General features: G+C 37.9%; 1 protein-coding gene across 6 annotated transcripts in view; it reads left to right on the top strand.

Moving 5' to 3' along the window:
* The first annotated feature begins 7486 nt into the window (after positions 1-7486).
* magi2a (membrane associated guanylate kinase, WW and PDZ domain containing 2a) overlaps positions 7487-13861 on the top strand; it is a 310258-nt gene continuing 303883 nt past the window's right edge. For 5 of the 6 annotated variants that reach the window (XM_037541066.1, XM_037541071.1, XM_017707589.2 and 2 more), the window contains exon 1: positions 7487-7947. In XM_037541066.1, the coding sequence (XP_037396963.1) occupies positions 7665-7947 (283 nt within the window). In that variant the 5' untranslated portion in view covers positions 7487-7664. The remainder of the gene's footprint in view (positions 7948-13861) is intronic. The other variant, XM_017707590.2, reaches the window with a different exon arrangement.

Consider the following 13861-nt stretch of genomic DNA (forward strand, 5'->3'; position numbering starts at 1 on the left):
ACATCAAAGCTGGCTTTACACTGCAGAACTTCCATGCAACTTTAGTTGCTTGAAACCTACATAAAACTAAACTGCATTTGAACTGTGTAATGTAAAGTGTCCTGCAACTCACTTGAAACTGAGCCGCAACAGTCGCACGTGTATGAGCTTCGTATAACAAGTTTCAGGAAACAGCCAATCGCAATGTCACTAACACATCCTGTGGTCAAATCAGCTTCACCGTTTCGAACAACTGGTATGACATGGAGAAGAAAATGAATCATAATTATTGGTTAACACAGTTTAAACTGAAACCCTGACTGACTTTATGTAAGGTATGTAGTTTCCTGAGCCATGACAAACAAACAAACAAGCTTCTTGAAGCTAAGTCTTTTAACTACATAGTTAATAGTAACAGATATTTAAACAGCTACTTTAACCTACTTTAACCTACTGTAATCACCATTTACATTAGTTAGATTATTCATTTTCTCCTATTCTGATTCTCCCCTAATTTTACTCATAGCTCAGATTCCTTTACACTCAGAGAGAAAAATACATGAAAGTGACAGTAAGCCAGTAAGGGAACAGCTCAGTATTTAGTTAGGGAACATAACTGTACCATAATTCATTGAAATGCATATTTTCAAGTTGTACTGATTCAACACACCCTTTCTCAAGGCCTTTTATTTTATTATTCTGTTTAAAAACATTAGTATCTATCTATCTATCAAAAAAAGTTAAATTTGCTTCTATCTATCTATCTATCTATCTATCTATCTATCTATCTATCTATCTATCTATCTATCTATCTATCTATCTATTAGGTTATGAAAAAATACAAATACATAATGTTTTCACTAGGAAATCTTTATTGAAGGTTCACACTTGGACATTAAAACCACTGTTGTACCTTTTGAGGTACATTTACTTTCTTTATAGTTTAATAAATGAAAATTTTACCTGCACAGAACCTTTATTTCTACAATAAAGAATAATACAGAAGGGGAAACTTAAATTTGTATATTACTTGGTAGAAAATACAACCAATGTCTAAGATTGAGCTTTGCAGGTGTGGAAAAAATCTCTACAGATTTCTTTGAAAAACAAAGTCTACTGAAAAGAATGGAAGCTGTAATGAAGGTGAAGAGTGGACACACTAAATACTGAAAAATCTGATTTCATATTTAGGTGTATTACATGGGTGTACAGACTGTACACAGACAGCTCATCTTTCGCTGCACAATATATCTGACCAAAGGTCCACTTCTGTCCAGAAATTACTTGAGTGGCGGGTCATTCTCAGCACAGCAGTGACACTGCTGTGGTCATGGTAGTGTGTATGATGTTGGTATGATTGTATCAGACACAGTGGTGTTGTTGGGGCTTTTAAACACATCAGTGTCACTGCTAGGTTGAGAGGGGACCGCCACCCAAAAATATCGAGCCAAGTGCAACTCTGTGGTCAGAAAATGGCCACTGATGAAGGGCTAGAGGATGCACAAACAAAAAAGGTGTGTTAAAAACTGGACTACATGGAAACATGCACTGAATATACTTGACTTCAATACACCATTTCGAATTGAATAAGATATTACATCATTTCAATTTTGTCTTTTAATTACATTTCTTTGGGAAAAACTGATGATGCAATCTGTTTTATTCACAAGGAAATGTGCACATCAGAATCAATTAAACTCAGTGCATCATTTCAACTGTACAGAAGTTTCTAATAAAGTGGCCAGGGAGTGTTTATGTGATATACGTCACTTTGTGCTTGTTCTGTAGATTGCTTTGCTCTTTGCTTTATCCTGTTATAGCTCACACAGTGCAGTGTTTCAGTGTTGGCATTACACCCTGCTGGATAATCTCCTAATCCACACTGATATTGGGATTAACCACTTATCTAAATCTCTCCTGTTTACTCCAATCTAGCCTACAGTCCTTCTTCTACAGTAATCTTCATTATTTCATTACTGTCATTCTAAGGGTTTTCTGAAATTGGGCTACTGCTGTTTTAAAGCATGGAGAGAAAATATGCTATAATTTGCTATTTATGAACATATTGTGGAGTGTAAAAGCTGTTTAGCGCTGTGAAAAGTGCTGCTTTGAATTTATTTGATTGAAATGTGTATCATTTCTACATAAACCATATTACATCATCAAAGTAACTGCCAAAAGTAGGGAAAAGGGCAATAATTGTGTTTATGTATATTTTATATCACATGAAATGGGCATGAAATGATTTTCGATAAATTTATTGGATATCGATAAAGTTGTTGGATAATGATATGAGAAGAAATAAATGAGCAGAAAAGCCCCAGATATTAACCCCTAAAATGGCCAGGGCGCACTAGTGGCCCCAAAGTTTTATTACCTAAGAATGACTCAGTTTGCACTGAAGACATGTATGTTATAAGCCTGAGATTTTAAGGGGGTAAACAATCCGGTCTTTGGATTGTCAGTTATTTTCTATCTTATTTTGTAAGCTACATTAAAAAAACAAACAAACTTTGCTTTATTTATGTTTATTTATGTTTAGTATGTTTAAATACACAATTTAAATATACTGTTTTCTTGTTGTGAGGGCTTAAAGTTTGTTAAACATCTATAAATCAAATTATGCATGGACATTTTCTTTTATTTTGTGTGGTGTATACAGAAATCTAACCAATATCTTCTTTGCACAAATAGCTAAAATAAATGAATAAATAGATAAAAGTAAAAAACAACTACAAAAGCCTCACTCACTGAAAAAAAATAAATTTCCAAAAAATTTGGGACAAATGTAATGATGTGCAAATCATTCGCACCCTATATTTCATCGAGTATAGTACAAAGGCAACAAATCAAGTGTTGAAACTGAGAAATTTTAATCGTTTTTTGCTAAATATATGGCTATTTTAAAATTGATGCCAAAAAAAAGTGTTGGGACGGAGGCATGTTCACCACTGTATTTCATCAGCTCTTCTCTTGACAAATGTTTGGAAACTGAGGAGACCAACTGCTGTAGTTTTGAAAGTGAAATGTTTTCAATGGGTGACAGATCTGGACTACAGGCAGGTCAGTTTACCAAACATGAGTTCTCCATAAAACTCAAGAACAGTTTTTTACTCCAAATACAAATAAATCTAGTAAAATATGTTACCTGCAATGTAGGCCTACAAAATCAAATAAATAGATATTTAAATTCCTTAAAAAGCTCTTCATGATGGTGCAGATTTGTTGTGACAATAGCCAAACTTTTTACCATGCAGTCTTTGCATTTTACAGACAACACTGAGAAAGAGACAAATCTGTTTGCATTAGAATTGTTGTCCTTCACATGTGCTTATTGAAAACAGTGATTCCACATTTTTGAAACATAGTGTAAATTAAAACTCACTGGTGTGTGTTTTGAGTACATTGAGAGGACATCGGGTCTCATCGTCAATATCTTGATGTTAAGTTTTTTTCTAGACACAGACTTTTTTTCCTAAGAGTAAATCGATGTCAGATTCATAGCATGTTCTTAAACCACAGAACTGTTGGCACCTTTGTGCTCCTGAGTGTGTACAGATTCTGTTCAATCCCAAATAAGAAAACACTGGTGAAGGTCAGAATCTTTGTAAAACTGTGCAAAAGGTTTTAAGAAGAAATTGTTTCTTAAGAGCAGTTGGTGAATGAGGCCCATGATTCTTCTAGTTGTTTTAAATTGAGTGTTTTGCTGTTTGGCTGATGAACAGTTTCCATTGCAAAAGTTTGCCCAGAGGCATAATCACACTCAATTAGGCTCTATTTAATCTCATTGAGCTGTAAAGAATAAACTGAGCTGCCATTATTTGAGCTGCATTTGCCGATTTTACTAAGTTGATATTATGAAACCCACTGTTTTATTCTGTATCTGTCCATTTTATTATATTTGTAATCACTGCTGAATAATGCTTTATTTGGATAGCGCACTGTAAATGCTTCTTAACCAGGCATCACCCTGGTCCTAAACCTAGCCTTGTTACTAATCTTAGTCATATTCTTAACATTGTTCAAAATCTATTGATTTTTGGCATATAGTACAGATAACCTATTGGGGCCTATCCAAATAAAGTGAGACTTAAAAATAAGCTGACATTTAATTTGAGAGGTTAATATGTGTTTGTCCTGTAATATTTCAGATTTTAGCTTAGTATGTTTATAATACACCACACAACATTTGTTGTAGTTTAATATGAATACTAAATTCACATATTTCCAATATGTAATGAAATATTCATAATCAACTCACCATGCTGTCCATTTTGTTGATCATTGTCACATTTTGTAAGTCGTGTGGCCACTTGCAAAAACATTTTAAGTGAATTTTGGCCTTAAAGGAATAATCTACTGCTGTACTGGCCTACACAACCCAAATATTGAACCAGGAATGATTAAATGCACATATTTATTCCAGCTAAGGTTTCCACAAGCTTTATTTATATTTATTTTTTAAAAAACAGTGCATTGTCCATGATGCATTGTGGCAGTCAGTTACTTAGACACTCTTGGGGAATGCTTACTTCTGGGCACAAAGAGTGAGACTCAGATACTGAAAAAGAGCAATGCTCGTTATTTTGGCTAATGATTGTAAACTATTCACAGACACATTGTCGACCATTGGTCCTGTATTGGAGTGCAAAGGTACAAGATGGTGAAAGTGTCATTGAACCTTGCAGTGGTTACAATCTATTTAAACCTGAAATATTCAGATGATGATGCACCAAGAAGGACATTCAATATGAGAATATTCAATCAGTATTTGGTCAAGTCGTTGGAACAAAATCCTGGGGAGGATTTTTACTTTTTGGACCTGGATTACCCACCTCTATTCATAAGAGGTAAAAAGTGAAAGAAACTACTATTCGATAAGTGCTTTTAGAATGTGAAAGATCAGCCAGCATCTAAAAAACAGCTCAAAAAAATAACGTGCCAAAGTCTGAGGGGAGCAAATTAGCTTTGATTGCTTATCTGCTATAGCAGTTGCAGCTTAGCTGTCTGACTTTATCAACAGCAAGTCTGATTTCCCACATAGTTTAGTTCCGAGGTTCTCAACCTTTTTACAGTGCGTTGCTTTTTGGGATTAACATATCTAGCAACCACCTCTTTGCCAACCCGGCCACCAAACCACACCACTATACACTTTGAAGGAATGACAGAAGAATAATGAAATTGTAAGTCTGCTCATTTAGTGGGCTTGCATTGCTTAGCTAGCACAAAATGCTAAAAAATGCTTCCAGTGTAGCGGTCAGTCAAGACCCTCCTTCAGTAATGAGCTCACCCAATAGAAGTTCATTATCGACATTAGCCAGTAGGCAGAGCCATTCAGTAGAGCTTCTATGCACTCATCAAAATGATTTTCTCTGTGCGTGATAACGTGCATGTCTTGTAGAATCACTCTCATGACTGGCCCTGGGACCACGTCGCAACCCCGGGTTAAAAACTTCTGCTTCAGGTATTATCATCTATCCATTTGTGCAACTGGCAACAGTCTGAATTTAATGGATATGTTCTATTTTAGTAAACGGTGAATCATTTTTAAACCCACTGAAGTCAAGATCTGCTGAGAGGTCAGTTTTGCCCACGTAAACTTGCTGTGACAAATAGATTTCATCTCTGTAGAGCCTGATAAACCACAAATGGCCGCTGATAGCCCATTGCTTTCTCTCAGCTAGTTGCCGTTACTCTCTCTTTCTCCTGGGTCAGTTGAACTGCGTAGCTCTGTATTACGGTTGGAACATGTTTGATTACATGTATGTGCCTAGGAAGGTGTTATCATCCAGATACTATTGTTTGGGCATGCTGTCTAGTGCAGAAGCCATGATAGCTAGTATGCTGTGTGTGTGTGTGTGTGTGTGTGTGTGTGTGTGTGTCTGTAAGAGTCCTGGAGACTTTTTTTTATTTTATTATTTTCTCTTCAATTTCTCTCTCCTTCTCACACACATATATTAAAAACTGTTCTGCACTGTTCAGAAAATTTGAATAAACTCATTGAAATCAGTAGTCATTTGTGGATGTTGCTGTTGACCTTTCCTGTGTGATTTTGGTCTTCAGACGAATAAAAAGTAGATATCCTTGTCCGTTGGACAAGTCCTTGAAAAAACCTAATGTCAAGCTAATGGCCAACTAGTGTGGTAGTTTGCACAAAATAGTTTTATTTTTGATTATTACTAATGTCACTATTCATAATAGTAATTACAGTATTTTAATAATATTAGTGATTTTATTATTTATGGTTGTTAGTATATCTATCTATCTGTCTATCTATCTACAATCCCATTTCCAAATTTTGTTGTTTTTTGAAAAATATATGCCCATTTTGAATTTGAGGCCAAAAACACATTGTAAAAAAGTTGGGACAAGGGGCCTGTTTACCACTGTGTTTCATCGCCTCCTCTTTTAACAACATTCTGTAAGCATTTGGGAACTGAGGAGACCAACTGCTGTATTTTTGAAAATGAAATGTTTTCTCATTTTTGCTTAACATATGATTTCAACTGCTCATCAGTTCAGGGTCTCCTTTGTGGTATTTTTTTAATGATGTGCCAAATGTTATTAGTGGTGACAGGTCTGGATTGCAGGCAGGCCAGGTTAGCACCTGGACTCTTTTAAGATGGAGCAATGCTGTTGTAATACATGCAAAATTTTGTTTGACATTGTCTTGCTGAAATAATCAAGGCCTTCCCTGAAAAAGACACTGTCTGGATGGCAGCACATGTTGCCATAACATGTATATAAGGTTCAGCGTTAATGGTGCCTTCACAGATGTGCACGTCACCGATGCCATGTGCACTAATGCACCCCAATACCATCATGAATACTGGCTTTTGAACTGTGCACTGATAACAAGCTGAGTGGTTTTAAATGAGCTCAGGCCCAGAGAAGGTGGCAGCATTTCTGGATCCTTTTTACATGTGGTTTCTTCTTTGTGTTTTAGATTTTTAACTTGCATTTGTTGATGCAGTGACAAACTGTTTTCACAGACAGTGGTTTTTAGAAGTGTTTCTGAGCTCATGTAGCAATTTCCACCATGTCTTTTTTTTAATGCAGTGCCACCTGATGGCCCAAAGATCACAACCAGTAAATACAGGTTTTCAGCCTTGTCTCTTTACAGAGATTTCTCTGAGAGTCTCTGAATTGTTTAATGATAGTATGTACCGCAAATGAAAAGCAAACGTTTTTTGCAATTTTATGTTGAGAAATGTTAATCTTGAATTGTAGTACTATTTGATCGTCGAGTCTTTCATAGAGTGGTGAAAGACATAGAGTCTTTCATAGAGTTTTTTCCAGCAAGAAACGGTAAAGTTGTCAGCCTTCGTTCCAATCTGGCAACCCTGAAGGCAAAGGCGAAACGCTCCCAGAGGCGATGGTGTGATGGAAGTTCCGCTACTTTTCTTTTCTCTCTTTTCTCCCTCCCTCCCTCGCTCGCTCCTCTTCTCCTCCTCTCCTCTCCTCTGTTCTCCTCCTCCATCCAGACATCACATCCGGCTCAGTTGTCTGCAACTGTTTGGCGAGGAGGGTTTTTTTTTCTTTTTTTTCTCTCCCTTCTCAGTTTAGTTTACAGTAACGCAGTTTCAAAATCATCTTCTGGACAATGGACAGTCCAGACTTCAACTTGGTCTTGGACTTACCTGATACAAGTCGCTGCTCAGTGGCAGTCCTGCTGTGATCCAAACATGTCCAAAAACCTGAGGCAGAAGAAGAAGAAGAACCACTGGACCAACAGGGTCCATGAGGTCGTGCTTAGCCGGGACGGAGAGGGGCAGCTCGGGTTCAGCGTTAAGGGAGGCGCGGAGATCGGCCAGTTTCCACTGCTGGACCTTCACGGCTGCCCGCTAGCCCAGGACGAGCTGCTGCTGGAGGTGAACGACACTCCAGTTGCGGGACTGACCGTCCGAGACGTGCTGGCCGTGGTCAGGCACAGCAAAGACCCCGTCCGCCTCAAATGTGTCCAGCAAGGTGAGCTGACTCTCAAAACAGACTCTTTTACGTGCAGCGAGGGCGAATGGCTTTGTTTATGTTTGTAGAAAAATGTAAGCAGTGTGGATGGGCTGTTGTTTGTGTAGCGGTTTCCCAGAAACTCTTTCTAGTTTGTATTTTACAGCTGTTAAATATTGTTTACAGCTAGTTTGCAGCTTTCAGGTAGTTTTATAGTTCACAAACTAGCGCTGCTTGCAGCTGCTTTGCAGTAGTTTTACAGCTGGTTTCCAGATTACGGATTCCGGTGGCGGTGCTCGCTACAGTTCTCACCTATTTTTGCCCATTAAAGTTTTAGTTAGCTAAGGGTTTCGCAGCCTAGAGTTTACAGCCGCTTTACAGTTTACAGTAGCTCACATAGCTACAATTTACAGCTGTTTTACAGTTTACTTAGCCTTATCAGGTTAAGAGGCGACAAAGGAGACATTTAGCAGTTGGCGACTTGTTTATGAACCGCTTAGATGCTGGCATGTTACAGTAGATGACTGTTAAAAGGGGGCGTTATTTTTTAACCCACTCTAATTCAGACAAGTCCCACCTCCTGCGCTTCGATTGGCTAATAGTATCCCGCCTCTTGCGATAGACGCATCTAAGATTGGCTAATAGTTCACACTCAGAAGCAGTTTGCCAACAGACAATCCTGCTAGCCAGTCATAGCGCATGAGGAATTTTTCTAGCCAATCCTGTCACTGAAGGCGGGACTTGACGGAATACGGGTGGGAAAAGTAACTTTGTTTAGCCGTGTTAGCACGTTCCGTTACTGTGGCAACGACAACACGAACGCGTTTCCCGCGTTTGGAGGGTAAATGAGATAAAATCAGCCAAAGTTTAATTAATAAAATACTTTGTTTGTCATTTCTAGACATATGCGCTTTAAAGGGCTTTATTATCTGTTGTGGCCTTCGGTAACACTTCTGTAAAACTGAATTAAGTCGTTAAGTGGCGCCAGGTCTCCCAGTGCCTTGATTCAGTGTGTTGTGGTGTGGTGTGGTGTTTGCTTGGTGGCACCGTCTTTACATTTCTGTAATTTTTCAAGAAGCGTCTCACTACATGGTCCACAAACATTCCCCTCAGGTTTACTTCCCCTGAGGTAACGTAAAGGAATTGGACCCTTAATCCATGAACACTACCAGCCATTTGAATGCTTTCTTGGCCAGTACCACAAGTCACCTTTAGGTGTGAATAGAACCTGATAGCCTGATAGCACTAGGCACGTCTCAGTTTAGCTGACAGTGACATTTAATATTATTCTGAACTTTCAAATAGCAATAAAACTAAGCTGGATAAACTGGATAAACAACTGCTGTATTTTACACGTCTTACATGCTTCATCTGTTAATAATTCCCCTCAAATCTTTAGTTTGCTAGGCTGGCTGCATCAACCAGCCTCTGGTTAATGTGTCCAAGGCATGGGGTCCTGTTATCTTTTGGATGGCAAAACATAAAATAGCCTGAGCAAAGCACGGTGGGTTAAGGAGCTTTGGATCAAAGTGCTGCAGTTCTGTATTATCAGTGAGGACGTGTCTTGTGACGCTGTGAGGATTTAGGGCTGTTAAAATTCTGTGAGCAGTGCCCTGCCCTTCCCTTTCTACAGCCTTTGGGCAATAATGCTGATTTCAGTGCTGTTTTCAATGTTGTCACCACACTGGTCTGTGATGTACTCCTGGATTTTTATTGTTACAATTGGATCGTAGTTCTGGCCACACGGTCTCTTTTGCCCTTCCCTACACTCTGGGATCATTCGCCTTTATTTGCATAGTAAAAATGCATTTTTCATTTCTTGACCCTTTTGGCAATTTGAAGGGATAAAACATCATGTATATATCATTTTGCTCACTTAGTCATAAAATATAGTTAAGAAACGTTCATCCTGACTGTTGTAGAAGTTTGGCCATGCAGTCTAAGCCCATATTCTGTAGTGAGATGTCCAATACTAAAGTCAGTACTAAGTGGGTGCAAAGGGTCCCGCATCTCAAATAAAGCGCTGAAATATGGAAACTCATCCAAAGATCAGAAGGTCCTTTTGAAGTCCTGCTCTGGATTATGTATGATACTGGCCTATTATGCAGTTGTCCTTTATTTTTGTACAGAACTGCAAGTATACAGTGTCTGAAAGGCATGCAGCTAGCTTAATGCTTATTGGCAAGGTATGAGCTTCTTTTACTGGTCAGTTACATTAGCCTTACAGGTCCATCACAAACCTAAAGAAGCTCCAGACACCAAACATGTCTTGGCTGATCTTCTACATTTGGGGAACACTGTGATTTTTGTGATTTCAGCCTAGACGAGTTTGGTATCCATATTATGGTTCTCTAATTTCTAACACTGGAAGTCCATAGCCACCCTAATCATTTTCGTAAAGACGTCCCTGATCATCCATATCTTCATGAAGGTCATGCAGATTGTCATGCGTGCTATACGATCCAGATTCTGCACTCCTAAAAAAGATGGTTCTTCAAGGCTTTTTTTAGTAAAGAAAACGGTTGTATATAGAACCATGAACATTCAAAGAACCCTTGTTGTCTGTGGTTCTATATTGTTATATTATATATAACAACAAAAAGTTCTTCTTTTATTCTGATGTCAAGCTTGCAACAATAGAAGAACCCTTTTTGGTGCTATATAGTGTGGCTCAAATGTCCAAATACATTTTGGTGCCACTGTATATATGCTCTATAGCACATGACATGCATTGATGTTTTCCAGGAATTGAAACCCTCCATTACCGAGACCATACTGGCGGTTGCCTCTGAGTCTGTGATTCACCACACGTTTACATATTATTTTCCAGCTATGGAAGACGTAAAATTCTGCCTTTTTTGCAATGAAAGTTCACAGACGCTATGTCTGTGTGGTCTTAGTGTAGAGTCTGATGTTGAGAGCTCGCACTAGCATTTGCAAATTGCAAGGGCAAGTACTGAGACTTGGACCTTGGACTGTCACTGTTAATCGTATTAGTAATAAAAGTATCTGTTCATTATTTTACAAAAGGCCAAACAATAAAAATGCACCTCACTGGTCAATAACAAACCTGAAGAGCCCACACAACCACACACACATGCACGTATATGTCTGTATCTATCTATCTATATATATATATATATAGGTAGGTAATAGGTAGTACTGTGCAAAAGTCTTAGGGACCCCAGACACATTTTCAATCTATTTATTTGTGTAGTATGTGTTTTATTTGCTGAGAAAAGTGTTAATATTTGAATGAACAAAATGTAGAGAATATTAATTAATAATGATATATATATATATATATATATATATATATATATATATATATATATATATATATATATATATATATACACACACACACACACACACACACACACACACAGACGCACACAGTATCTCACACCTCTCACATTTCTGCAAATATTTTATTATATCTTTTCACGGGACAACACGATAGAAATTAAACTTGGGTATAACTTAAAGTAGTCAGTGTACAGCTTGTATAGCAGTACAGATTTACTCTACAGCCATTAATGTCTTAAATAGCTGGTAACCCAGTGAGTCCACCTCACAGTGAACATGTCCAAATTGTCCTCAAAGTGTCAATATTTTGTGTGACCACCATTATTATGTAGCACTGCCTTAACCCTCTTGGGCATGGAATTCACCAGAGCTGCACAGGTTGCTACTGGAATCCTCTTCGACTCCTCCATGATGATTTAGGTCTGGAGACATACTTGGCCAGTCCATCACCTTTACCTTCAGCAAGGCAGGTGTCATCTTGGAGGTGTGCTTGGGGTCGTTATTTTGTTGGAAAACTGCCATATGCCACAGTTTCTGAAGGGAGGGGATCATGCTCTGCTTCAGAATGTCACAGTACATGTTGGAATTCAAGTTTCCTTCAATGAACCGCAGCTCCCCAGTGCCGGCAGCACACATGCAGCATCAGACCATGATGCTACCACCACCATGCTTGATTCTAGGCAAGATACTCAAGAGACTTGATACTCCTCACCAGGGTGCCACTACACATGCTGGACATCATCTGAGCCAAATAAGTTTATCTTTCGAATTGTAACAGCCCTGCTCCCCATTCACATCTGGAACCTTGTAACTCTAACGAGTCACATGACACCAGGGACGCACATCAACACAATTGGGCACACTTTGGATATAGTAAATCTATACTGCTATACAAGCTGTACACTGACTACTTTAAGCCATATCCAAGTTTCATTTCTATAGTGTTGTCCCATGAAAAGATGTAATAATATACTTGCAGAAATGTGAGGGATGTACTCACTTTGTTGTGCTGCCTACAGGACACTGTTGGCTAGATATTTTTGGTTGGTGGACTATTCTCAGTTCAGCAGTGACACAGGTGTTTAAAAATCCCTGCAGCACACACTATATTTATACATATTTATACATTTTTAATGATTATTTCTCTGTAAAATGGTTTAAATAAACTGTTTGTAATGCAATATCATACATAAAGTCAGTTATATTCAGTAAGTCATATTCAGGTCATTCGGATTAAGATTCATGACTAATCTTGAAATCAGTATAATTAATGACAGCAATGAATGTATGTACAATAAATCTTAAAATAAATGGACATGTGCACATACACATAATGCGTTTATTTCTCAGTTTCTCTCCTGTTAAGAATATTTTCCTATTGAAAGCTAATATTCTTTTCAGTAACGTCCCTGCTAAGAATATTTTTCCTTCTGCTTAAAAACTCTTGCTTTTGAAATAAGCTTGTTAAAAGATGCTAATCATACAGTGTCAGAGGACTTTCCTCATCCCTCTGTTGACCGCTGAAGGTCTGTGTGCAGACTTGGAGCAGCTGGTTAGAATGGCGAGCGGCTTCTCTTAGCGGTTCATCAGCTTTACGAGAGCAGCGAGCCGCTGCTTCAGAGCAGACAGTTCATTACACAAGCAAGACAGCAGTAACCAATTCAGTACAAACAACATCTCCAACAAAATCATTATTATTTAAGTTTTTTCTTAATTGTTTACAACACTTGTCTTTATTTTTCAAAATAAGTTTATGTGCATTTACTTTCTGACGAGGTTAAAAATGAGTTATTAGTAATCAGGGTGGTGGGCCGACAGTGGCATACAGTCAGTCTGTGGTTCTCTGACTTTCCACACTGTGTTCTTATTTGGGATTTGTTCTTAAGTAAGAACTGAATCTACACATACTCAAGCGGACAGTTCTGTGGTTTAAGAACACATCATGGAGCTGATGTTTTCTTAGGACCTTTCTCAAGAACAAATTGAGGAAAAACTTATTTGTGAATATTAAAATTTATAAATATTTGTGAATGAGGACCATTTGTCTTAATGCGTAAGTTTCAAAGAGTGCAAGTTTCAGATTGCTAGAGCTGCAATTTTTATTGCAGCTTACATTATCAACAACTTGGTCATACGTTTTAAAAGAGAAATTTCTGCCTAATTAAATGGCTAAATTGTTAACAAAATCATCCAGAGTTGTTTGATTTGACAAAACACTGCAGAAAGAAACCTATTTTAGATTTACCACTGTATTACCACCAACAACATTACATGTAAATCTCATGTATACATGTATATATTCACTAGTGGCTTCAGATAGTAAATAATAGCTATATTTGTGTAGACATTATGACCCCTGGTTCCTTTCTCTGTAAAGAAATCTGAGTTGCTAGGTTTCTTTACAATGAACCACTTACATCTCACTACTCTGAATTACTTTGTTTACATCTCAACCATTGAATTCTGCAGAGATCAGCTCCTTTTAAATGTTGAAATTTAACCCAATAACACAACTTGTGAGCTGCCTATAGATGAGTTTGACCTGTTAGAAGGAAACAAACATACATGTGCTGAAATATCACAACCACAACTAACTGGCGGTTAGGCACCCTACATTCAGCATTCA

Source organism: Pygocentrus nattereri, chromosome 1 (genome assembly GCF_015220715.1).
Source record: "Pygocentrus nattereri isolate fPygNat1 chromosome 1, fPygNat1.pri, whole genome shotgun sequence".
Lineage (NCBI taxonomy): Eukaryota > Metazoa > Chordata > Actinopteri > Characiformes > Serrasalmidae > Pygocentrus > Pygocentrus nattereri.